General features: G+C 37.7%; 1 protein-coding gene across 1 annotated transcript in view; it reads left to right on the plus strand.

Annotated features, from left to right (window-relative positions):
- LOC150088452 (WD repeat-containing protein 27-like) overlaps nt 1-26,358 on the plus strand; it is a 316,886-nt gene that overhangs the window by 172,869 nt on the left and 117,659 nt on the right. Inside the window, exons 14-15 of the mRNA XM_090370163.1 lie at nt 7,178-7,264; nt 23,917-24,014. Coding sequence (XP_090226289.1) covers nt 7,178-7,264; nt 23,917-24,014 — 185 coding nt within the window. The remainder of the gene's footprint in view (nt 1-7,177; nt 7,265-23,916; nt 24,015-26,358) is intronic.

Genomic DNA, 26,358 nt, shown 5'->3' on the forward strand with positions numbered 1-26,358 from the left:
TTTGGCCTTTGTCAAACTTGCTTAAGTCTGCTGCCTTTCCCATCTGAAGAACAAGAGTAACACTGATTAACGGAGCTCAGTATCAGGCGTTTTTTATACTGTGTCCTGATCTGCGCACACGCCGTAGTTCACCTGCAGTTGCTTCGATTTGCATAACGACTCGCTGGACATAATGTTTTGGCTCATTGGTGTATGTTGTAATTGTAAATTGTGTGTGTTCTTGGGCGATTTGCCTGTTTTGCTGGAAAAATAATCCAAACTTCTGATTATGGGATGGAGACATGTAACCCTTATCCAAGGCTAACTAACTCCTCAAAGCATGAAAAGGGTTCATAAAAATTCTCCCACTTTGATGGGGTTCAAATACAGACCTTTTCTATATAGTGTGGAAAGACAGCAGTTGTAACCACTGTGTTAACTCAAAGGTATACACACATTGTGGCATAATAGAAACTAAATTTGTAACTGTTGCCATTGGTATCAAGGAACATTAAAAAAAACAAAAAAAAAACCCAGATGCTAATTCTGAGCAGTAAAAAGAGTGAAGATAGAGGTGAAATTGATTTAGCATTGGTCTAGGTGTGTGAGGCAATTAACGTCCTGGACACTGAAATGTGCAGTTTAATGCAAGAAAATGTTGATGATATATTTTACTCTATACATAATCTTGGAAGTTTTTGTTGTGCAAGCAAAGAAATAATGCCTTAGTAATTAAAAATAACCGAATTTTTAATTTAAAAGTGAATTACAGTACATTGTATAAATAAATATATGAAATATGATCTCCATACAGTATGTCAAATTTTCTGTAATTTGAAATGTTTTCAATTACTGAAATAATTTATTGATTGCTTTGACTATGATAGGTTTTTAATATACAGAGAGGTTATTAAGGTTCCATATACAACATAATTTAATTATACTTTTATAAAATTTCAATAACTCAATTTTTTTTATCTCCCCTTGAAGGTTGTTGTTTGTTATTATAATGTTTTTCCTGTACTAGTCTTACAATTTTCATTTACTAGAATCACTATTTAATAGAATCAAAATACAATTAACAAATGTGATCACAGTAACTAGGGTCTGCTATACTATTAGATAAAAAAAATGTATATATTACTATGATTTTGGTCTAATTTTGGCCATTGCAGTTTCAGATACCCTAATAGGCCTTTCTTGTCCTTAATGAGTACACAGTCCAGTGATGCAGCATTGATATTCAAAACTGTTTGTTTCATTTTCTTAACAGCTTTACTAATTTTCTTTCATATATTAAGTTGAGTTTAAAATTGCTTCCTGTTAATAAAAGTTCCTTAATGGACCTATCCATAACCTGCCATATAATATACCTGCTGAATAAAAAATCTACTAGAAACCATAAACAAATCATCAAAATGATTAAACAGTTTAGTTTCAGTAGTTGATGGATAGATTTAGAGGTATAGCAAAATCATCTTGGTAAATGTAATTGTTTACATGTTGAACGTGTAGAAAACCACACTTGCTTTGTGTATATAAAATGGATATTTATTCCCTATAGCTACTCACTAATAACAATGCAGTTTGGTATCTATGCTGATATCTTATTTACAATTAAGAAGAAAATCAATGGATTAAATAAAGTCACAAAAGATGCACCAAGTTAAGCAACAGGTCAATGTGAACAGTTTTTTTTAAGTTGAAATTAAAAGTAAAAGAAGTCAGAAAATTGTCTCAAGGTATCTTGTATGGATGATGTTATTATAATGTTGCAACTATTCAGGCACTCCCCCCAAAGCTCTGGCAACCTAACTGGAGAAAGCTATTTATATAAGGCAGAAGTGATGGCGATGGCTTTTTTGGAAGAAAGAGTTGTTGAATTAAATGATAACAGAATTGGCTGTGGATATTGTCCAGTGCCAGGAAATATTGTGACTAGAATTAGTTACAGTGACCACTCAGCGCCTCCGTAGCCAGGGAAGGAGCAGCAGTGCGTAGCACACGCTTCTTGATTAGACCGGGGTTCGAGCCCGTCACCACCAAATATGGAGGATGCGGAAAGGTCAGGGAATGACCACCGCATATTCCCGGAGCAATATGGTCTTAGTTGCTAATACTCCTAAAAACCAAATAACAACAAAACAGTGACCACTAGTTGTTTCAGATTGTACAAAATGTCAGTGATGTCACCATAGGATATGCTTTTTTTTTTTTTTTTTTTTTAGTGACTGCTGTACCAGGAAAAACTTTTTCTTTAAAGATGCTGATCCAACAGTTGTTTAACTGCCTTCCTTTGCTTTTGAGGAAATTATTGTAATGAGTTTGGATGTAAAAATGTTTGAATCACCTGAATTGAGTCTCCTTATCCTTATCAAGAATTTTAGTTTTGTGGAAGTAATTGTGGTCCAGGTTGATGCAATGTAAAGCCTTGTCCAAAGTATTTGACTCTCTTGTGATTGATGTTAGACTTGTGTTTTCCAAAGCTTTGTTTTTAAGTGATGGACCATTTGAATCATGCAAAGTTGGTTACATTCACAGGTAAGCTGGTATTTTGAGACTAGTTAATTTGGCTGGTTGGTTGTAATCTTGATGTATGAGTATTATGGATTTGATGTTGGCAGTATTTGAAAAATAAAATTCTGACATTTTCTGACAACTCAGGTAATATTATGGCTGAGACCGTGAATGTGTATTTATTAGTAAATGAGCTGTTGCTTATGATATTCAATACAGCATTCCATATCCAACTTTATCACATACAAGGGATGCAGGTCAAGCATTTATGTTAGAACAATGTAATTCATTGTATGTGAATTGTGGCTGTCAGTATTTCTTCCTAGTGAATGAGTTCCTTTTCAAGTCAGGATAAAACTCAACTGTCCAGATTCATGAAGAATTGAGGTAAGCATACCAACAAGACACTTAACAATGTTTATAATTGGCTTGCACCTTCTAAATGAGGAGTCATTCACATTTGTGACCATCCAAGGAGCCTAAATCTCTGTGTATTGAAGAAAACACTTAAGATTTTGGATGAAATGATTCAATAAAAAGACAACCATTTTAGACATTAAATTAGAGGAAAATATGCTGGAAATGGGTACCCAAGCTGTTAACAAAAGAAATGAAATTCTCCAGGCAGGAGATCTGCCAAGACCTGTTGCAGAAGTGAAATAAATTTCAAGATTTTTTAAAGTTTGATAGCAGGTGTTGAGATCTGCACCTTCTATTATGACCTTTATTCTATGGAATGAACACATCTATCATCTCCAGTGAATAAAAAACCTTGAATTCCCAGATCATCAAAAAAAAATTATGATCCCAGTATATATGTGTGTGAAAAACCCTCCTAATGGAAGGTTTTTCACACATATGTGTTTTAGGATAGCAAAGATGCACTGTGCTGCCACTTTATTAGGTACACCTACTTAGTAGTGTGTTGAGCCTCCTTTAGCCTTCAAAACAGCCTGAATTCGTCTAGGCATGGATTGAACAAAATGCTGAAAATGTTGTGCAGGAATGGATTACCATGCAGACATGAGTGCATCACACAGTTCCTCGAGATTCGACGGAGGTGTATGCCTGCAGCGAACAGCCCTTTCCAGCTCATCCCAAAGATGTTCAATATGATTGAGATCTGCAGACTGAGCAGGCCACTGTAGCAAAGAAAAATCATTGTCATATTCCTGGAACCATTCCGTAGTGATTTGGGCTTTGTGCACCAGCACATTATCCTGCTGGAAGTAACCATCTGACTGAGGATAAACTGTCAACATGAACGGATGCAATTGGTCAGCAAAGATGTTTAGGTATGATGTGGCATTCAGACGTGAATCTATGGGTATTAATGGACCCAACATGTACCAAGAAAACATTCTCCACACCATAACACTGTCCCCACCACCTTGCATAGTAGTCGTTAGACATGACGATTCCATGGATTCATGTTGTTTTCACCAAATTCTGAACCTTTCATCAACATGATGCACCAGGAACTTTGATTTGTCAGACCAAGCAACTGTTTTTTCCAATCCTCGATAGTCCAGTGCTGGTGTAGCTGTGCCTACAGGAAGCATGCTCTCTTGTTCTTCATTGATAACAAAAGTACATGATGTGGCCATCGGCTGTTGTAGCCCATTTGCGACAAAATGTGACTATTGGTCCGTTGTGATATTTTGTTCTGCACACCAAGGTTGTATTCTGATGTGATGTGTGACATTGTGGCCCGTCTGTTTGCTTGCACAATTCTAGCCATCCTCCTCTGACCTCTCTCGGTCAGGAAATGACCACCGCATATCCCGGAGCAATATGGCCTTAGTTGCTAATGCTCCTAAAAACCAAATAACAACAACAACAACCTCTGACCTCTCTCATGATTTTCTTCCACAGGAGTGCCTTTGAGAGAATGTTTTCTGTTCGTTGCACCATTCTCGTTACACTCTTGAAACTGTGGTGTGTGAAAAGTTCAGGAGAACTGCCGTTTCAGAGATGCTTTGTCCAGTACGTCTCGAACCTACTACTATGCCACGTTCGAAGTCTGTTAGATCACTCCTTTTTCCCATTCTTGCTGCATTTATATCCACAGCTGTGGTCATGTGACTTGCAATGTTGTGGGACAAACCATTTGTGTGCACAGCAGGGGTGTACCTAATAAAGTGGCAACACAGTGTATCTTTCCTTATTTATAGTCTTACCTTTCTCAAAAAAATCAAACAAAACTAGGTTGATTTTTTAGAGAAAGGCAGACTATAAATAAGGAAAGATATTGCCATGCACTTGATTAGCTTAAAAGGGTTTCAAAACAAAAATGGAAGGCTATAACAGGACACAAGATCACATTACCCCATGATAATGCCAGGCTACACACTGCCTATATGACTAAGATGAAAATTTCAGACATAGGGTGGAGAGTTTGCCTCATGCTGCATAGTGCCAAACTTGGTTGCCTCTGAGTTTTTTTCTATATGAAAAGATTTCTTCATATAAAACACTTTTTCAGCAGTAACTGGCTGATTTCAGCAGCAGGGTTCATCCTTGGACAGTGAATATGTTAGTTGGAAAAAACGATGGTAAAAATGTAATGATAAGCAATGTAATAATAATAACACAGCATTTGTAATTTAATATAATAATGTATATATATACTTCCCACGGTTTGATAAATGGTATGAAATTCAACTTTGTCTAGTGCCTTTATACTTTCAAGCAAAAGAAGCATTATTTATGGACCAACACTTGTATATATATATTAATACATTATTAACATATCTCAGTTTATTAAGAAATAATTTGTGCATTAATTTCATGCTTATGTTACTTTATTAATATTAATAAATATTTACATGAAGTTATTTATGACATATGAATTGTTCAAACTGTTTTCAGTAATTTACTTTGTGGTTGATTGCATCTCTTCTCAGCAGACTGATATAAGGTCCATTTTGTATTATACTTTTTAATATTCCACATTAATATTTTTAATATAAAATTACTCTTATCCTCATTATTTATTATTTTTTAAAAGTATTGCTAGTAGACATGACACACAATAAAGTTATTTACATTCATGAATTTTAGAATTTGAGCAACAAACTACAATCCACACTTCCACCCAAACTGATGAAAGGGGGGGGGTGCCCACCCACTGTCAATGTGAGAATATGGAAATGCACAACCTATTTTGAACAAGATGCCAAAAGACAAGTCAATTGAAATGATGAAATAGCTTAGCCCTAAATCATGCAGAGCTTTTCATCATGTTCACAGATAAGCCAAACTTTGATATTAAACAAATGAGACTTTAAGTAACCCTCATGCCATCAGGAAGGTTTTTCACATATATGTTTGCATGATCAGTAGTCAGAATATTGAATTTTTGGAAGGAATTTATAGGCAAACATTTTTAACAGGTAAACTATCTGTTAAAATGTTAATTTCATTTTCCACTTGATTTAGAAAGTAATATCAACATTTTGACAGATAGGTTTATGAAGTGAATATACCCTTAGAAATTAATTTTATCTGTAAAAGAGCAAACTAGCCTACAATTAAATTCTGCTGAAAAAATATTTTACTTGCATTCTAACATTGAACAGTGATTTAATTTCTCATACAATTACTTAAAAATACAAAATAAAATATAGTGGTGTAACCCATCTGTAAATTGGTGTCCTTATTCAAATCCCAATCATTTTGCAGACCAGCCAGTTCTCTTCAGAAACATGACCCTGTGTAGTATTCCTTGTACTACTTGCAATTCTTTATATCAGCATTCAACTAGGTGTATGCTGAAATAGAGATGCGATCAACATGGTGCTTCAGTTGCAGTTCATCATCTTAGACCTTCCACGTCATTCCATCAATTTCAAACATTTATTCACCTTTAAAATTGTCAAAATAATGGGCATAATGCACAATATCACAAGTTATTAATCTCTAAGGCCTTAGAAATAAAGTTACACCAAAATTACATGAGTGTATTATGTCCATATTTATTAAGATTCTTAGCAAAGCGTATTATCTCCATACGAGTGCTAATGGTCTTATGAGTGCTACCATGGGGGTTATTTAAAATCTTGTTTTCTTGGTATCCAAGTTTAGCTTGTCCCCAAACACAAGTCATTGGGTAGAAATCCCTATCTGGCTTAGGACTGAGCAATTTTATCATTCTAATAGACTTGTCTTTTGGTGTTTCATTTGAAATAAATTGTGCATTTTCATGTCTCATGTTGATGGTGGGTGGGCACCCTTTCATTTGTTTCGGAGGGAATATGGGTGTAGCTTGTTTCCTGAGTACTAAAATTCATGAGTGTAAGTAATTTATTGTGTGCCTTGCCTACAGGACACATGATAAGGGCACTTGTTTTGTAGTGCTTTGACAAAACAAGTAATAAGGGCCTAATTTTTTATTTAAAGCTATCTACTTCAAGATATATTGGATCCCATAGTCCTGTTAAATATTCATATTAATATGTATAATGTAAAATATATAAAAATTATATATATGTTTTTAGATTTTTGACTTAGTATTAAGATTTATATCAGTTTCTTATTTTTTTTTATATCATGAAAGGTAATTGTCAGGTAAATGTCATATTAACTTGCATATTTAGAAAATATGCATGTTAATATTTTGTATCGATAAATAAAAATTGAAATAATTTAATTGATTAATAATTTTTTTAATGGATTCTAGGCAAGTAATGTTTAAGCCTCAGATTAACAAGCGTGAAAAACCTTTATCATTACGAGTGCAACCTTCAAGTTCAGTCAGAAACATGAGGTAACAAATAAAAAAAAATAATTTTTAGCTAATTTTTTGTTTTGTTTTATTTTATTTTGTGGAATAATAATTATGGTATGAATGAAAAATTGAATATTTAACAGTCATCTGTCGTCTTTTGGCAATTTCATTGCCAAAAGATATAACAGCAAAAGTTATAATATTTTCAGCCAAAAGGTCAACAGGATGATCAGAATGCTGACAACTGAAATCTCAATTTATTTTCAGACTGCCAACACATTGAAATACCAGCACAGTCAATACAGTAACACGTGAAAACACCAAAGTTCGAAATGCTGATACTTCAAAGCACCAACACTTCAGAATGCTAAACGTGTAGAAATGTTGATATGGTAAAATGACAATTTTTCAAAACACTGACTGTCAGAATGGCAACGGAATTTAAACAGCAGTAATCCATAAGAGGTTAAAATGTCAACCAACCTTATTGTTGTTTTGTAAAATGTATTAATGCTGCAGTCAAAAAAGTTTTCACAAAATCCATATAAAGGCATACTATGGTTTTGAATATTTAGGATGGGCAGGACAAGGAAAAAATATGATTATGATAAGGTTTAAGCTCTTAGCTTAATTCAGTTCTGCATGTTTCTGTATTCCAGCTCTTTGAGAATTACAAAAGATCATAAAAAAGTTGTTTAACCCTCTGAAAATCACATGCTTCATCTCATAGACAGGTCATTTCAAATCAGATGGTCCAATAAATTATTGGTGATATTCTGTGGTTATCCAAAAAGCTGAAGTAACGTAGAGACATCCTGAATTGACAAAATCTAAAGCTTATTGATCTGTAAATTCCTGTTCTTTTACCTTGCTGTGTTTCTACAGTCGAAGTCTTTATAGCGACTCTCTTTTTAATGTCCCAACACGTTATAATATCCTATGTGGTTAGTCCCAGCCAGCTTCTCATTAACCTAATGCTATTTTACATTCATTATAATGACATTGAAAACAAATGGATTTCATTATAATGGCCATAAATTTCTACCTCTTAATCTGAATTTTTACTTTTTTCTTACAATATTTGCATTTAAAAATGAGAGTACGCTTCAAATATATTGAAGTAACTGATGAGCTTGTAGCCTGATCGTGAGAAATCATTCGTTAAGATTTCCCACACTCTTTTCTTGCAGTGTGGTAATGAAATGAACATTGGCTGGAAGTTCATTTTGTTGGTTTAAGTCTATGTTTATTGGTATGACAAGAAAGCCAATAGCTTTGCCAAATCTCAGATAAAATTAGGATTTTACAAGCTGTACATAATGGTGTGCATTCTAAGACTGATATCGCCAGACAGTTCAGCATTCCTAAGAGTACTCTAGTCACTATTCTGAAAGATCGAAAGTTTAGAGAAACCTGCTACACTGGGTAGAATTCAAATGTGAAAGGTGAAGTAACCAGATCTTGAAAAGGTACTTTTGGAATGGCTAACGATGATGCTTGCAAAAAACATTCCCATCTTAATCTTTTAAAAAAAGCTAAGGCTGAATCATTTGTGTATTTAATGGATATTGAAGAATTTAACAGTTCAGATGGATGGTTCCAGAAATTTAAGACTTGTCGTGGCCTATCTTACAGAAAAAGTGGGTGGCAAAAGTACAGCTGCAGACATTGATGCTACAAACAAATGGAAGGAAAATCATTTAAAAAATGTTTTGCTGACATATGACTACAATGACATCTTCAATGCTGATGAAACTGGACTCTTTTTTTTTTTTTTTATTTCTACCAGATGAAACACATTTAAATGTGAGAAATGTAGTGGCAGAAAAAAGGCCAAACAACAGATTACCATTCCCCTAGCAGCAAACATGTCTGGCACAGACAAACTCCCTCTTTTAATCATTGGGAAATCCCAGAAGCCTCAATACTTTAAAGGTTTGAACACATTACCGAATATTAAATTCTTCAATATCCATCAAACGGATATTGAAGAATTTAAAAGTTCAGAAGGATGGTTCCAGAAATTTTAGATTTGTCATGGCCTGCCTTACAAAAGTGTGTGGCAAAAGTGTAGCCATGGACATTGATGCTACAAATGAATGGAAGGAAATCATTTTAAATTGTTGGGATATCAGAGACAAGGTGTCACACAGATATAAGGAATGCAGAACTGGAATTTGGGGAGTACAAGGAGTACAGAAGGATAGACAGGATAGGAAGGGAGGAGGGATTATGCTATTAGTTAAGAAACACAAAATCCAAGGAAGTGAAGCCAGTCAACATCGCTGGACAGTGCAGTGTCGAGTCAGTTTGGTGTGACATAAGCATTGAGAGATCAAAATTGAGAGTAGGAGTGTATTATATTCCTAATGACTCTGATGAGTATAATAAGAAACTGTACAGGGAAATAGAGTGGGCCAATAAATCAGTGAGTCTTATAATGGGGGATTTTAATTTCCCAGATATTGACTGGAATTTGTGGGTTGGTCACTCACACTAGCAAGGCTTTTGTGGATTTATTGGATGATTGTTTTCTACATCAGCATGTTCGGGAGGCAACTAGAGGGAGTAATACTCTTGATTTGATTATGAGTAGTGATTCTTCATGCATTAAGAATCTGCAGATAAAGGAACCACTAGGTGGCAGTGATCACAGTGTGCTGAAGTGGGATTTACTCAACGCGGTAACTACCATCAGGGGTAAAGGGAAGGGTTTTTGCTTTCGTAAAGGCGACTACGGTGGACTGAGACAGTATTTAAATTCTATACGGTGGGACCAACTGATGATGTTACCAACAGCAAATTCAAAATGGGAAGCATTCAAAGAATTTATCTTGGAAGCCACTAGGCTTTACATACCAACTAAGAAATATTATTGAAGGTTTAGGCCTAAATGGATGTCAGGTGAACTAATGAGACATATGGCAGAGAGGAAAAATGCATGGGATACATATAAATTAATGGGTGACATGGAAGCCTATGATAGATATAAGCTGATCTGTAACCAAGTCACAAAGGAGGTTAGGCAGACGAAGACAGATTACAAGAAATCTTTGGCAAAGGATGCATAGAAAAACAGCAAAGAGTTCTTTACTTATGTAAACTCTAGAAATAAGGGGATGAATCAGATTGGTCCACTTGATATCGATGGTTCAACTGTTGATGATCCTGCTCAGGTGGCTAACAAACTAAATGAGTATTTTGCATCTACATTCATTCATGAGGAGTTATTCAGGGAGGGGAATGCCAGAGGTGAGTTAAACTCTGGCAGTGAGCTAGATGATTTTTTAATAACTGAGTAGAAAGTGGAGGAGAAATTGTTGAAGATAAACATAAAAAAGGCACCCGGGGTGGATGGGATCTATCGAGTTATATTAAAGGAGGCAGCAAAGGAAGTAAGCAAACCCAAAGCAAGGCAATGGTCAGGCCACACCTAGAGTACTGTATACAGGTCTGGAGGCCTCATTTCAAGAAGGATGTATAGCTGCTGGAACGAGTACAGAGAAGGGCAACAAGATTAGTGAATGGAATAAAGGGGTGCTCTTACGAAGAAAGGCTTAAGTTTTGCAAATTACAGTGTCTGGAGACTAGGCACCAGCGAGGTTATCTGATAGAGGTGTATAAAGCCTTGAATGGTTTGAGCATGCTCAATGCTGATGGGATTCTTCCTCTGGCTCAGAATAATCACCTGAGAGGGCATAAATTCAAATTGAGCAAAGACAGATGTAGGATAGACGTGCGAAAATTTGCCTTTAGCCAGCGGGTGGTTGGTTGGTGGAACAGACTTCCATCCCTTGTAGTGGAAGTTGATAGCCTAAATAAGTTTAAGGCTCAGCTGGACAGGTATTTTGAACGAACAGAGGGGTGAAGTGGAAGTGGTTTTTTTTTTTTTTTTTTGGCTGATGCTGCATAAGCTTGCGTTCTTGCATCAAATGCCTCTACTAATGCTAATGCTAAAACCCTTAGCCATAATTATGAGAGTTTCTTTGGACTCAGGGGAGGTACCCATGGACTGGAGAAGTGCAAATGTGACCCCAGTTCACAAAGGAGGATCAAAGGGCAACACAAGTAATTATAGACCTGTTAGTTTAACTTCTGTTCCAGGAAAATTAATGGAGGCACTGGTTAAAGAAGAACTGCAGAATCATCTAGACAAGACTTCAGTTATAGCTCGGACACAGCATGGTTTTGTTAAGGGAAAGTCTTGTCTGACCAATTTGATTGGATACTATGATGTGGTCACAAAGGAACTTAATGCATGGAATAACTTTGATATCATATATTTGGATCTTAGAAAGGCTTTTGATACTGTTGCAGATGGAAGACTGCTGAAAACATTGGAGCATTGGAGAAAGGGATGGTTGAGTGGAAGAAGACAGAGAGTGGTAATCAATGGACACTGCTCATCGAGGACTAATGTTATTAGTGGAGTCCCTCAGAGTTCAGTGTTGGGTCCATTGTTGTTTTCTGTATTTATAAATGATATTGATGATGGTATATCAAGCTTAATGTCCATGTTTGCAGACGATACAAAGGTTGGCAGGGTTTTTAAGGACACTAATGACAGTACGCTGCTGCAACAGGATCTAGAAAAGTTGAGCAGATGGGCTGAGAGGTGGCAAATGAAGTTTAACATTGACAAATGTAAAGTACTACGTATGGGAAAAACAGTAACGCCAGAGTGACGTATCAACTCTGTGGTACTACACTGACAGTGGTAGAGAACGAAAAGGACCTGGGGGTAATTGTGCAGGCAGATATGTAGTTTTCTGAGCAGTGCAGACGGTCGGCAAGAGTAGCTCATAGTGTCTTGACAGTGATATACAGGAATTTTTCTAGCAGGGATAAGGAGGTGATTATTCCCTTGTATAAGGCAATGGTCAGGCCACACACCTTGAGTACTGTATACAGGTCTGGAGGCCTCATTTTAAGAAGGATGTAGAGCCATTGGAATGAGTACAGAGAAGGGCAACAAGATTAGGGAATGGAACAAAGGGTTGCTCTTACGAAGAAAGGCTCAAGTTTTGCAAATTACAGTGTCTGGAGACTAGGCACCTGCGACGTGATCTGATTGAGGTGTATAAAGCCTTGAATGGTTTGAGCATGCTCGATGCTGATGGGATCCTTCCTCTTGCTCAGAATAATCACCTGAGTGGGCATAAATTCAAGTTGAAGAAAGACAGATGTAGGATAGATGTGCAGAAGTTTGCCTTTAGCCAGTGCGTAGTTGGTTGGTGGAACAGACTTCCATCCTTTGTTGTGTAATTTGGTAGCCTAAATAAATTTAAGGCTGACCTGGATAGGTATTTGGAACGAACAGAGGGGTGAAATGGGAATGGGGTTTTTTTTTGGCTGATGCTGCACAAGCTTGCTTTCTTGCATCATATGCCTCTACTAATGCTAATGGTAAATTGTTTTGCTGATATATGACCACAGTGATATCAATGCTGAGGAAACTGGAATCTTTTTTAAATTGCTACCAGATAAAACATATTTAAAGGTAAGAAACGTAGTGGCAGAAAAAGGCACAGACAAGCTCCCTCTTTTAATCAATGGGAAATCCAGAAGTCTCAATGCTTTAAAGGTTTGAACACATTACCAAATACATATCAAGCAAACCAAAAGGCATGGATGACATGGCAGATCTATGAAGAATGGTTCAGAGACTTAAATTGCAGGATGAGTGAGAAGAACAGAAAAATTTTGCTGTTTGTGGATAACTGCATCCCTCATCAAGTAAACAACCTACATTCAATCACTGTCAAATACCTACCACCAAATATGATGTCAGTTCTTCAGCCACTTGATCGAGGTGTAATCCAGTGATTTAAGAAATCTACTGAAGAATGCCATTAAACAAAATTGTGCTATGTCTTAAAAGAAAAACTGAATGGGAAATTGACATCTGCATGGGAAGAAGTTGATGAAAAAGTGATCTCCAGCTGGTTCAAACATTCCTGATTTACCTCTTTGAATGATGCAATTTGTGAAGATTTGCATGCTTCTTCTTCTATTAATTGCAAAGAACAGTCTGATAATAGGAAAGAAATATTTGAGCATGTGCATCATCATCACTGAAAACTTACAGGAAATCTTAAGCTTCAAAGATTAGGCAGAAGTTGATGCGGACATTGAATGTTTCAGGATAAATACGATTGAAGAGGAACTCATTGCAGACGTAATGGAATCTTCTGAAATTTTTAGTGATGAAGATGATTTTTATAATTTTATTATTATTATTTTTGTCTTTGGCGGCCCCTAGACATTTGTCCAAATCCACCTTATATACTTGATTTTATTATCCTTGTACAGGATACCTAGCCACCAGAGAGCAGTCATCACCTAGGATAACTGCTACCTGATGCGCGTCCTTATGAACGTGGAGAAAGCAACTTTAAAAGGCGAACTGTACTGTCTGTGCTGACTGCACAAAATTCCCGCACCCTCTGGTGGAAGTGCTAGACCAGAGGGCGCCAGCAATCCCACGCCCAAGCCTGAGAGCAAAAAAAAAAAAGAAAAAAGAACCCTCTACCTCCCCACCCAAATCTCACTCTGGCAATTTTTTCCTGCACAATGTTAATTTCCACAGTGCCAACAAACAATAAAAAAAAAAAAAGAAGTGATGAAGATGAGTGACCTACTGTGGTTATACAAGAAACTTGAGTGTAAGATGCTCATCAAGGATTAGAACTTGTACTTTGATTGTTTTCAAGCGCAGCCAAGCTGTGAAAGTGAAAAATAACTGCACAAAATAACAAAGTGAAATAACACTATACTTCACAGAACTTATCAAAATTAAACTTAAAATGCCAATTAAAATCATGAATTTATTAATCCTAGGCCCTGGGCTGCCGTGTTTTCGTAACTTTGGTCAATTTTGGGTTGTACTTTGGCGGTCTTCCTAGTAAGCTAAAAGGGGTTTTACTTTAAAATCCCCACAGCATTACCACCCAACAATAAAGTCAACCGATCCTTCACCGCTTTGAAGCCTGGCATTTTTTTTTCTTCTTTCGATATGAAACGTCTTTTGGGCTCTCGTTTCCAAAAAGGTCCTGTTTCGTCTATGTTAAAAACTTATTGAGAAGTTTAGCATTAGCATTAGCATTAGCATTAGTAGAGGCATTTGATGCAAGAAAGCAAGCTTATGCAGCATCAGCCAAAAAAAAAAAAAAAAAAAAAAACCACTTCCACTTCACCCCTCTGTTCGTTCAAAATACCTGTCCAGCTGAGCCTTAAACTTATTTAGGCTATCAACTTCCACAACAAGGATTGGAAGTCTGTTCCACCAACCAACCACTCGCTGGCTAAAGGCAAATTTCTGCACGTCTGTCCTACATCTGTCTTTCCTCAATTTGAATTTATGCCCTCTCAGGTGATTATTCTGAGCGAGAGGAAGAATCCCATCAGCATTGAGCATGCTCAAACCATTCAATGCTTTATACACCTCTATCAGATCACCTCGCCGGTGCCTAGTCTCCAGACACTGTAATTTGCAAAACTTAAGCCTTTCTTCGTAAGAGCAACCCTTTGTTCCATTCACTAATCTTGTTGCCCTTCTCTGTACTCATGGCTCGCTCTACATCCTTCTTGAAATGAGGCCTCCAGACCTGTATACAGTACTCTAGGTGTGGCCTGACCATTGCCTTATACAAGGGAATAATCACCTCCTTATCCCTGCTAGAAAAATTCCTATATATCATTGACAATACACCATGAGCTACTCTTGCAGCCCGTCTGCACTGCTCAGAGAACTTCATATCTGCCTGCACAACCACCCCCAGGTCCCTTTCATTCTTTACCACTGTCAGTGTAGTACCACAGAGTTGATACGTTGCTCTGGGGTTGCTGTTTCCCATGTGTAGTACTTTACATTTGTCAATGTTAAACTTCATTTGCCACCTCTCAGCCCATCTGCACAACCTTTCCAGATCCTGTTGCAGCAGCATAGTGTCAGTAGTGTCCTTGACAACCCTGCCTACCTTTGTATTGTCTGCAAACTTCGACATTAAACTTGATATACCATCATCAATATCATTTATGAATACAGAAAACAATAATGGACCCAACACTGAACTCTGAGGGACTCCACTAATAACATTAGTCCACGATGAGCAGTGTCCATTGATTACCACTCTCTGTCTTCTCCCCTTCAGCCACCCCTTTATCCACAGCAGCAATTTGCCTCCAATGTCACACTGCTCCAATTTGTGCAGCAGTCTTCCATGTGCAACAGTATCAAAAGCCTTTCTAAGATCCAAGTATATAATATCAAAGTTATTCCCTGCATTAAGTTCCTTTGTGACTGCATCATAGTATCCAATCAAATTGGTCAGGCAAGACTTCCCCTTAACAAAACCATGCTGTGTCCGAGCTATAACTGAAGTCTTGTGTAAATGATCCTGCAGCGCTTCTTTAACTAGTGCCTCCATTAATTTTCCTGGAACAGAAGTTAAACTCACAGGTCTATAATTGCTTGTGTCAGCCTTTGATCCTCCTTTGTGAATTGGGGTCACATTTGCACATCTCCAGTCTGCGAGTACCTCCCCTGAGTCCAAGGAAGCTCTCATAATTATGGCTAAGGGTTTGCTTACTTCCTCTGCTGCCTCCTTTAATATAACTGGATAGATCCCATCCACCCCAGATGCCTTTCTTGTGTTTATCTTCAACAGTTTCTCCTCCACTTTATTCTCAGTTATTACAAGATTCTCTAGCTTACTGCTAGAGTTGAATACACCCCTGGCTTTCCCCTCGCTAAATAACTCCTGATGTGTGAATGTTGATGCAAAATATTCATTTAGTTTGTTAGCTACCTGAGCAGGATCATCAACAGTTGACCCATCGATATCAAGTGGACCAATCTGATTCATCCCCTTCCTTCTAGAGTTTACGTAAGTAAAGAACTCATTGCTGTTTTTCTTTGCATCCCTTGCCAAAGATTTCTCGTACTCTGCCTTCGCCTGCCTAACCTCCTTTGTAACTAGGTTACAGATCAACTTGTATCTATCATAGGCTTCTGTGTCATGTGTTAATTTGTATGTATCCCATCCATGTTTCTTCTCTGCCATATGCCTCATCAGTTCATCTGACATCCATTTAGGCCTAAACCTTGAACAATATTTCTTAGTTGGTATGTAAAGCCTAGTAGCTTCCAAGATAAGTTCTTTGAATGCTTCCCATTTTGCATTTGCTGTTGGTAACATCATCAGTTGGTCCCACTGTATAGAATTTAAATACTGTCTCAGTCCAATGGGAGATTGCCTTTACGAAAGCAATAACCCTTCCCTTTACCCCTAATGGTAGTTACCTCTTTGAGTAAATCCCACTTCAGCACACTGTGATCACTGCCACCTAGTGGTTCATTTATCTGCAGATTCTTAATGCATGAAGAATCACTGCTGATAATCAAATCAAGAGTATTCCTCCCTCTAGTTGCCTCCCGAACATGCTGATGTAGAAAACAATCATCCAATAAATCCACAAAAGCCTTGCTAGTGTGTGAGTGACCAGCCCCCAAACTCCAGTCAATATCTGGGAAATTAAAATCTCCCATTATAAGACTCTCTGATTTACTGGCCCACTCTATTTCCCTGTACAGTTCCTTATTATACTCATCAGAGTCATTAGGCCTATAGCACACTCCTACTCTCAATTTCGATCTCCCAATGCTTATGTCACACCGAACTGACTCGACACTGCACTGTCCAGCGATGTCCACTGGCTTCACTTCCTTGGATTTTATGTATTTCTTAACTAATAGCATAACCCCTCCTCCCTTCCTATCCAGTCTATCTTTTCTGTAGACGTTGTACTCTCCAAATTCCAGTTCTGCATTCCTTATATCTGTGTGACACCAAGTCTCTGATATCCCAACAATATCTGCCTTTGATGTTTTGAGCAATACCTCAAATTCATCAAATTTATTTACTAAACTCCTAGCATTGGTGTACATGCAAGTATACATGCACCTATTTCTATTCTTAGCTTCCCTAACACAACCCATGTATTTACTTGTACCGCAATGACTCCCAGCAGTCTCTGAAATATCCTGAATCTTGTTTTTCAGACTTCTGCTCATTCCAATAGAAGCAGTGCAAGAATCTCTTTCACCTCTGCCAGTGGCTACTGTTAATCTATTTGTCTTTGTATCCCCCCCCCCAAGCTAGCAGTTTTCCGACCCACCTAACACTGCCTCGATTTAACAACAATCTTCAATAATTTTTAGAAGTTCTTCTTTGAAAGTTTCGGCTCCTTCTTGATCTGCACTTGCAGCTTCTCCCTGGATTTTAAATCTATCTTACCAGCCCTTACTAGCTTTAAATGGTTCCAATTTTTTTTTTTTTTTTTTAAAGGTGAGCTTTCCTCAGATTATCATATAGGCTAATTGCTTTTTCTTTAATAATATTTAACTTAATAGAATTGCGTGTTGGATATTATCTTCAATAAAACTATTCAGAAGTGTCTCCATTTCAATAGCTGGCCTAGTTGCTTGCATTAGATCAGCTATCTTTCCCACTTCTAAAATTGATTCTTTATTTTTTATAATTGTTTTTACAGTTGAACCTGCCAGTCCTAAATTATTGCACCCATCCACTTATCGTTGAATGGAATCGATTCTCTTCAAAACGTATAATTAAATTTTCAAATTCAGTATTTTTCTTACCTTAGTAGGTTTTGTAATACGTCCAGATGTTGTTCCTTTTTAATTCTTATCCATGATTATTAATCTTAAAAATGTAACTGTGTTGCATTAATTATGATACAATGTTCAAGTAAACTGTCCATTACAGACGATGTCTAACGCTGTACCGAGTGATGACTAGACTTCGGATAAATGCATACAGGGTGTTTCAGTTAAACGTTTCAGAACTTCTAAGAGGGGTAGGGTACATCCTGACAACTCGAAATCATATAGCAATGTGGGGTCGGAAATGCTTTCCTGAAGCGGTGTTGTACACAGAAGCACCATAAAGAAAAGAGACCGTAAGTGAGAAATCGTTTTAATAATACGTGAAAAGAAGCAAAAGGTACATGGATTAAAGTAAGTGTTCGAAGTTTCTTCCACGGGCTACAATGCACGCCTCACATCTCTGACGCATGGACATCCGAACATTCTGGAATACTCCAGGCGAATTTCGAATTTCTTGAACAAGAACGCCAAGTTAGTAGGATGGATGATTACACGAACGCAGAGTTAGCTGATATGCATTTGGCGTACAGGGCTGCAAATTGTAGTGGGCCGGCCGCACAGCGTTTGTACGCGGAACGATATCCGACGAGGCGTATTCCCAGTCATAATTTCTTTGCAAGACTGCACCAGAGGTTAGCTGAGAGAGGTTCATTTGAAAGAGCTGACAGGGACAGGGTAAGAACAGCATGGACTCCAGCCGTCGAACAGAATGTGCTGCAGCATGTACAGGGGAATCCAAGAACGAGTACACGAAGTCTAGCAAACGCAGTCGGGGTTTCCCATTGCAGCGTCTGGAGGATTCTCCGAGAACAAGACATGCATCCGTTTCACGTGCAGCGTGTCCAGACACAGCAACCGGAGGATTATGCACCTCGTATTGCTTTCGCACAGTGGTACCTTGGAAAATGTGCTACAAATCCCCTTTTTCCTGCTGAAGTGTTGTTTTCCGATGAGGCATCCTTCACAAGGGAAGGAATTTTCAACACGCATAACGACCATATCTGGGCGGTCGAGAACCCGCATGCAATACGACGTCGTGGAGCACAGATTCGATTTTCGGTCAATGTATGGGCCGGTATTATGGGAGATCACCTCATCGGACCTTACCTGTTACCGTGTCGTCTAACCGGACCTATCTACTTGATGTTTCTGCAGCAAGTATTGCCACAACTTTTGACAATGTGGTTCCAACACAATGGAGCCCCTGCCCATTATAGCGGAGATGTTCGTAACTACCTGGATGTCACATTTGGTCAACAGTGGATCGGACGTGGTGGTCCCGTGCGTTGGCCTGCTCGGTCACCCGACCTATCATGTCTTGATTTTTATTTCTGGGGTCATATGAAATCGCTAGTTTATGACACCCCTGTTGACAATGCTGAGGAGCTGGTTGCAAGAATCGCAGTAGCTGCCGAAGAAATTCGAAATTCGCCTGGAGTAATCCAGAATGTTCGGATGTCCATGCGTCGGAGATGTGAGGCGTGCATTGTAGCCCGTGGAAGAAACTTCGAACACTTACTTTAATCCATGTACCTTTTGCTTCTTTTCATGTATTATTAAAACGATTTCTCACTTACGGTCTCTTTTCTTTATGGTGCTTCTGTGTACAACACCGCTTCAGGAAAGCATTTCCGACCCCACATTGCTATATGATTTCGAGTTGTCAGAATGTACCCTACCCCTCTTAGAAGTTCTGAAACGGTTAACTGAAACACCCTGTATAACGCAAATATTACAAGCAAAATACTTGTTAATTTTTTAAAATGTTGATCTCGGAACTACGTAACAAGTCACCATAGTGCAATTAAATTAGTGTAGGAGAAAATTTCACTGAGCATGGGAAACTTTGCTATTCATTTTCAAGCTATCGACTACATCAGATGAAACGTTTGAGTTAAACATGCCAAAAATTCAATCTGTACACTGGTAAAAGAGCATTATAGTGAGTTATGACAGCGTTATAGTGAAATATGTGTTATAATATAAGAACAGTGTTATAGCGAATCAGCGTAGAGTGAACCACGTTATAATGAGGGCCCGCTGTATATGATATCAAAATTATTTTTTGCATCTAGTTCCTTTGTGACCACATCAAAGTATCCAATCAAATTGGTCAGACAAGATTTCCCCTTAAGAAACCCATGCTGTGTCTGAACTATTACTGCAGTCTTGTCTAGGTGATCTTTAACCAGTGACTCCATTATTTTCCCCAGAACAGAAGTTAAACTAACAGGTTTGTAATTATTTGTGTCACCCTTTGCACCCACTTTGTGAATTGGGGATACATTTGCACATCTCCAGTCCATGGGGACCTCCTGGGCGCCTCCGTAGCCAGGTGGGAAGGAGCAGCAGTGCGTAGCACACGCTTCTTGATTAGACCGGGGTTCGAGCCCGTCACCACCAAATACGGAGGATGCGGAAAGGTCAGGGAATGACTACCGCATATTCCCGGAGCAATATGGCCTTAGTTGCTAATGCTCCTAAAAACCAAATAACAAACAACAACAAACATGGGGACCTCCCTTGACTCTAAGGTTGCTCCCATAATTATGGCTAAGGGTTTGCTTACTTCTCTTGCTGCCTCCTTCAATGTAACTGTAAAGGTACCTGGGGCAGATTCCATCTGCCCCAGGTACCTTTTTTATGTTTAACTTCAACAATTTCTCCTCCATTTTGCTCAGGCGCCTCCGTAGCCAGGTGGGAAGGAGCAGCAGTAACAGTGCGCAGCACACGCTTCTTGATTAGACCGGGGTTCGAGCCCGTCACCACCAAATACGAGGATGCGGAAAGGTCAGGGAATGACCACCGCATATCCCGGAGCAATATGGCCTTAGTTGCTAATGCTCCTAAAAAAAAAAAAAAAAAAACCAAATCCATTTTGCTCTCAGTTATTACAAAATCATTGAGCACCCTGCCTGTTAGAGTTTGATAAATTTCTGGCATTCCCCTCCTTGAATAACTCCTCATGTGTGAATTTAGGTGCAAAATATTCATTCACTTTATCAGCTACTTGAGCAGGATCATCAATAGTCGAACCATCTATGTTAAGTGCACCAATCTGATTCACCCCTTCCTTGTAGAGTTTACACAAGTAAAGAACTCTTTGCTGTTTTTCTTTGCATCATTTGCCAAAGATTTCTCATAATCTGCCTTTGCTTGCCTAACCTCCTTTGTAACTTTATTGCAGACTAGCTTATATCTGCTAGGCTTCTGTGTCACCTGATAATTTATATGAATCCCATGCATTTTTCTTCTCTGCTACGAGTCTCATTAATTCCTTTGACATCCATTTAAGCCTGAACCTTGAACAGTATTTCTTAGTTGGTATGAAAAACCTAGTAGCCTCCAAGATTAAGTCCCCGAAAGTTTCCCATTTGGAATTCACCATTGGTAACATCATCAGTTGCTCCCACTGTATAGAATTTAAAAACTCTCTGAGACCACTGCAGTCACCTTTACGAAAACAAAAACCCTTCCCTTTACCCTTGATGGTAGTTACATCTTTAGGTAGTTAAATCCCACATCAGTACACAGTGATCACTGTCAATCACTGCTGCAAATTCGTAATGCATGAATATTCACTGCCGATTATCAGATCAAGGGCATTATTCCCTCTGGTTGCCCCTCGAACATGTTGCTGTAGAAAACAGTCCTCCAATAAATCCACAAAAGTCTTGCTAGCATTCAAGTGACCAGATATATAGAGCTTCAACTGTATTTATTGCACAGATCCATCATTAGTGCATCTACATTTATGCACGAAGTTTTTAGGGAGGGGCGATAGCATCCCTGAAAACTATACTCATACTAAGTTACATCCGGGAGTTAAATGATTTTGTGATAATTGAGAGTAAAGTTGAAGAAAAAAGTGTTGAAGCTAAAAATAAATAAGGTGCCTGTGGCTGACTGAATGTTATCCATTTATGTTTAAAGGATCAGCAAAAGAGGTAAGCAAACCTTTATCCATAATTATGAGAGCATCCTTTGGTTCGTGAATAAGTCCCTACAGATTAGAGATGTGCAAATGCCTCCCCATGTTCACAAAGGTGGGACAAGGGGCGAATTGTGTAATTAGAGACTTGTAAGCTTGAATTTTGTTCCAGGAAAAATAATGGATTCAATGGTTAAAGAAGTACTGGGATCATCTTGACAGGAATGTAGTTATACAACAATGACAACACAATTTTGTTGAAGGTAGATCTTGTCTGGCCGATCTGATTAGCTACTCATTATGAAGCATTAACAAAAATCTGGAAAGAAACTTCAAGTATATGATGTCAAAACAATTTTAACATCATATACTTAAATTTCAGTAAAGCTTTTGATACTGTTCCACATGAAAATTTACTGTACAAATTGCAGCAATGACATTTGGGGAAGGTTGCTGCTGTGGATAAAGATGTGTTGAGTGGCAGAAGACAGAGAATGATTATTAATGGTTGCTACTCTTGTTATTGATGCAGTTTCTTGGGGTTTGGTACTAGCCTCCCTTCCTATTCTTAATATTTATTAACCATATTGATGAAGGCATAAGAAGTTTAATGACAAAGTTTGCTGATGATATAAAGGTTGGTAGCATGCTTAATGACAGAAATCAGAGTGTGCTATGCAACTACAGCAAGACATGAAGAAATAGGCAGATGGGATGAGCAGTAACATTTGAAGTTTGACATTGATAAATGCAAGGTACTGCAAGAATCCCAGCAGTAATCACAAAATACCATATCAATTGGGTGAAACCATACTGAAGGAGTGGAAAAGATGCAAATTTCATTATACAGTCTGACCATTCTCATAGGGTTTAGTCAATGATATATAGGAATTTTGCAGCAGGGTCAAGAAGGCAATCATCCCATTGTATAATGCATTGGTTAAACTGTATCTTGAATACTGTATACAAATCTGGAAACCTCATTGTAGGAAGGATATGGATCAGTTGTAATAGTTTCAGGGAAGAGCAACAAGATTAGTCAAGGGCACAAAACAGTATTCTTACCAGGAAAGACTTCAGTTCTGCTAATTGCAGCATCTCAAAACCTACCACCTACAAGAGACCTGATTGAAGTGTGTGTTTCAGGCTTTAAATGGATTAAGTAAACTAAATGCTTATGGCATCTTTACTCTTTCTGAGATAACACACATAAGGGATACAAATTTAAATTGAAAAAGGATGGTTACAGAAGTGTGAAAATTTTCACACAGTAATTAATTGTTGAAACAAACTTCCATTTGGTGTTGTTGTGGAAGTGGGTAGTTTGAATAAATTTTAGGAAGGATAAGAAAAATTATTGGAGGAGCTGGACAAATGATGTGAATAGTTTTTGGGTTTTTTTTTTTTTTTTTTTTTTTTTTTTGACTGATACTGTATAAGATTACTTTCTTACATCATTTAGCACTACAACTACTAATTCTATTTCCTCCCTCTCTCCCACCCAGCAGTCTATCGTACAGTCTCATCAGTCACAAAGAAACTGTACAGATGATTATAACGTCATATAATATTTTGACTATGCTTAGAATACAACTAATAAAAGCATTTAAATATAATCTTGCTATGTGGTACTTTTATGATTAGCAAACATGTAATAAAATAAATAAAAATTAATAATGAAACATTCTGTAATACTTTTGTATCACCATTAGTGGAGTTACATCAACATAACTTAACTCATTTGAAATTATAAAGTCCTTGCCAAGCAATTGTTAAGCATTTTCAATACAGTAAGTCCCCAACATACATAAGAGATACGTTCCAGGACTTCTTACGTAACTTGAGTTTTATGTAACTTGGGAACGACTTATAAAATATTGCTATTATATCCCTGATATGCCAAAATTACAAAAACCACATAATATCCTCAGAAGAATGAAGAAAAATAGTTATATATTTTTCAATTAATTATTTATATATATATTTTTTATATATTAGTTATATATATAGAAAAATGAAGAAGAAAAATAAATGAAAATGAAGTTTACATTAATAATGTATTTTAATATATAGTTATGAATATCAGAATATCTGGGATTTTGAAAAACCAATCTTGCTCATGTCTAGTTCATTAACTAATTCTCCAGCACTCACTGCTTTGTGCACTTCAGGTAAGCAAATAAAATTAAAATATAGCAACTTTTATACATATGTGTGTCAAAGTTTATAGTAATAGTAATGGAGACATGTGATGCAAGAAAGAAAGTGTATGTAACAAGTGTAGTAAGCAAGTATTATATAACACCAGCAAAAAAAAAAAAAAAAAAAAAACAATTTCACACATTCGTTCCTTCTAAAAGTTTGTCCAGTTTCTCTTTGCATTTATTTAAGCTATGAACTTCCACAATGACAGATGGAAGTTTGTTCCAGCAATTAACCACCCACTGGCTAAAGGCAAATTTCCACACATCTATTCTCAAATTGGAATTTATGTCCCCTCAGGTTCATAATGTAAGCAAGCAGAAGAATCCCATCAGGTGAAACAGGACCAGGATATGTCTGCCAGGGGCAAAGGTTGATGACGTAGAGCAGATATCATCTTTTAAGGGCACAAAAGGTGATATAGTTGTACACGTTGGTATGATATTAAGAATAGGAGACCAGCAGAATTACTTAACAAGTACAGGTCACCGTTGAAAAAAAGCCGTGAATTAGGGTTGAATTTGAAAGTGTCTGCAATTCTGCCCAAACACAATAGGAGGGAGTATATGATGAGAGCCTTGTCGATCAATTCGGCCCTGGAAAGATTGTGCGGGGCTCAAGTGGTAGAATTTTTTTCAGCCTGATCTGTACTTGTTAACAGGAGAGACTGCTTCTACAGGGATGGGATACACTTAAATAGAAAAGGTGGAAGAATACTTGCTGATGCTATCAAAGCAGTGTTAGGTGGGTCAGAAAACTGCTAGCTTGGGGGGAATACAAGGACTAATAGATTAACAGTAGCTACTGGTAGAGGTGAAAGTGATTCTTGCACTGCTTCTATTGGAATGAGCAGCAGCATGGAAAACAAGATGCAGGATATTTCAGAGACTGCTGGGAGTCATTGCGGTACAAGTAAACACATGGGTTGTGTTAGGGTAGCTAAGAATAGGAACAGGTGCATGTATACTTGCGTGTACACCAATGCTAAGAGTTTGGTAAATAAATTTGATGAATTTGAGGTATTGCTCAAAACAACAAAGCCAGATATTGTTGGGATATCAGAGACGTGGCGTCACACAAATATAAGGAATGCAGAACTGGAATTTGGGGAGTACAATGTGTACAGAAAGGATACACAGGATAGGAAGGGAAGAGGGATTATGCTATTAGTTAAGAAACACATAAAATCCAAGGAGCCAGTCAACATCGCTGGTCAGTGCAGTGTCGAGTCAGTTTGGTATGACATAAGCATTGGGAGATCAAAATTGAGAGTAGGAGTGTGCTATTGGGCTAATGACTGATGAGTATAATAAGAAACTGTACAGGGAAATAGAGTGGGCCAGTAAATCAGAGTCTTATAATGGGGGATTTTAATTTCCCAGATATTGACTGGAATTTGTGGTTTGCTCACTCACACACTAGCATGGCTTTTGTGGATTTATTGGATGATTGTTTTCTACATCAGCATGTTTGGGAGGCAACTAGAGGGAGTAATACTCTTGATCTGATTATGAGTAGCGATTCTTCATGCATTAAGAATCTGCAGATAAAGGAACCACTAGGTGGCAGTGATCACAGTGTGCTGAAGTGGGATTTACTCAAAGAGGTAACTACCATCAAGGGTAAAGGGAAGGGTTTTTGCTTTCATAAAGGTGACTACGATGGTCTAAGACAGTATTTAAATTCTATACAGATTGACCAACTGATGATGTTACCAACAGCAAATTCAAAATGGGAAAGCATTCAAAGAACTTATCTTGGAAGCTTCTTGGCATTACATGCCAACTAAGAAATATTGTTCAAGGTTTAGGCTTAAATGGATGTCAGATGAACTAATGAGACATATGGCAGAGAAGAAAAATGGATGGGATACATACAAATTAACACCTATTAACAGCCTATGACAGATACAAGTTGATCTGTAACCAAGTTACAAAGGAGGTTAGGCAGGTGAAGGCAGATTACAAGATATCTTTGGCAAGGGATGCAAAGAAAAACAGCAAAGAGTTCTTTACTTATGTAAACTCTAGAAGGAAGGGGATAAATCTGATTGGTCCACTTGATATCGATGGGTCACCTGTTGATGATCCTGCTCAGATAGCTAAAAACCTAAATGAATATTTTGCATCGACATTCACACATGAGGAGTTATTCAGCGAGGGGAATGCCAGCGGTGTATTCACCTCTGGTAGTAAGCTAGAGAATCTTGTAATCTCTGAGAGTAAAGTGGAGGAGAAATTGTTGAAGATAAATACAAGAAAGGCACCTGGGGTGGATGGGATCTATCCAGTTATATTAAAGGAGGCAGCAAAG

The sequence above is a fragment of the Mastigoproctus giganteus genome, chromosome 3 (assembly GCF_048544385.1).
Source record: "Mastigoproctus giganteus isolate SK-2022 chromosome 3, ASM4854438v1, whole genome shotgun sequence".
NCBI lineage: Eukaryota > Metazoa > Arthropoda > Arachnida > Uropygi > Thelyphonidae > Mastigoproctus > Mastigoproctus giganteus.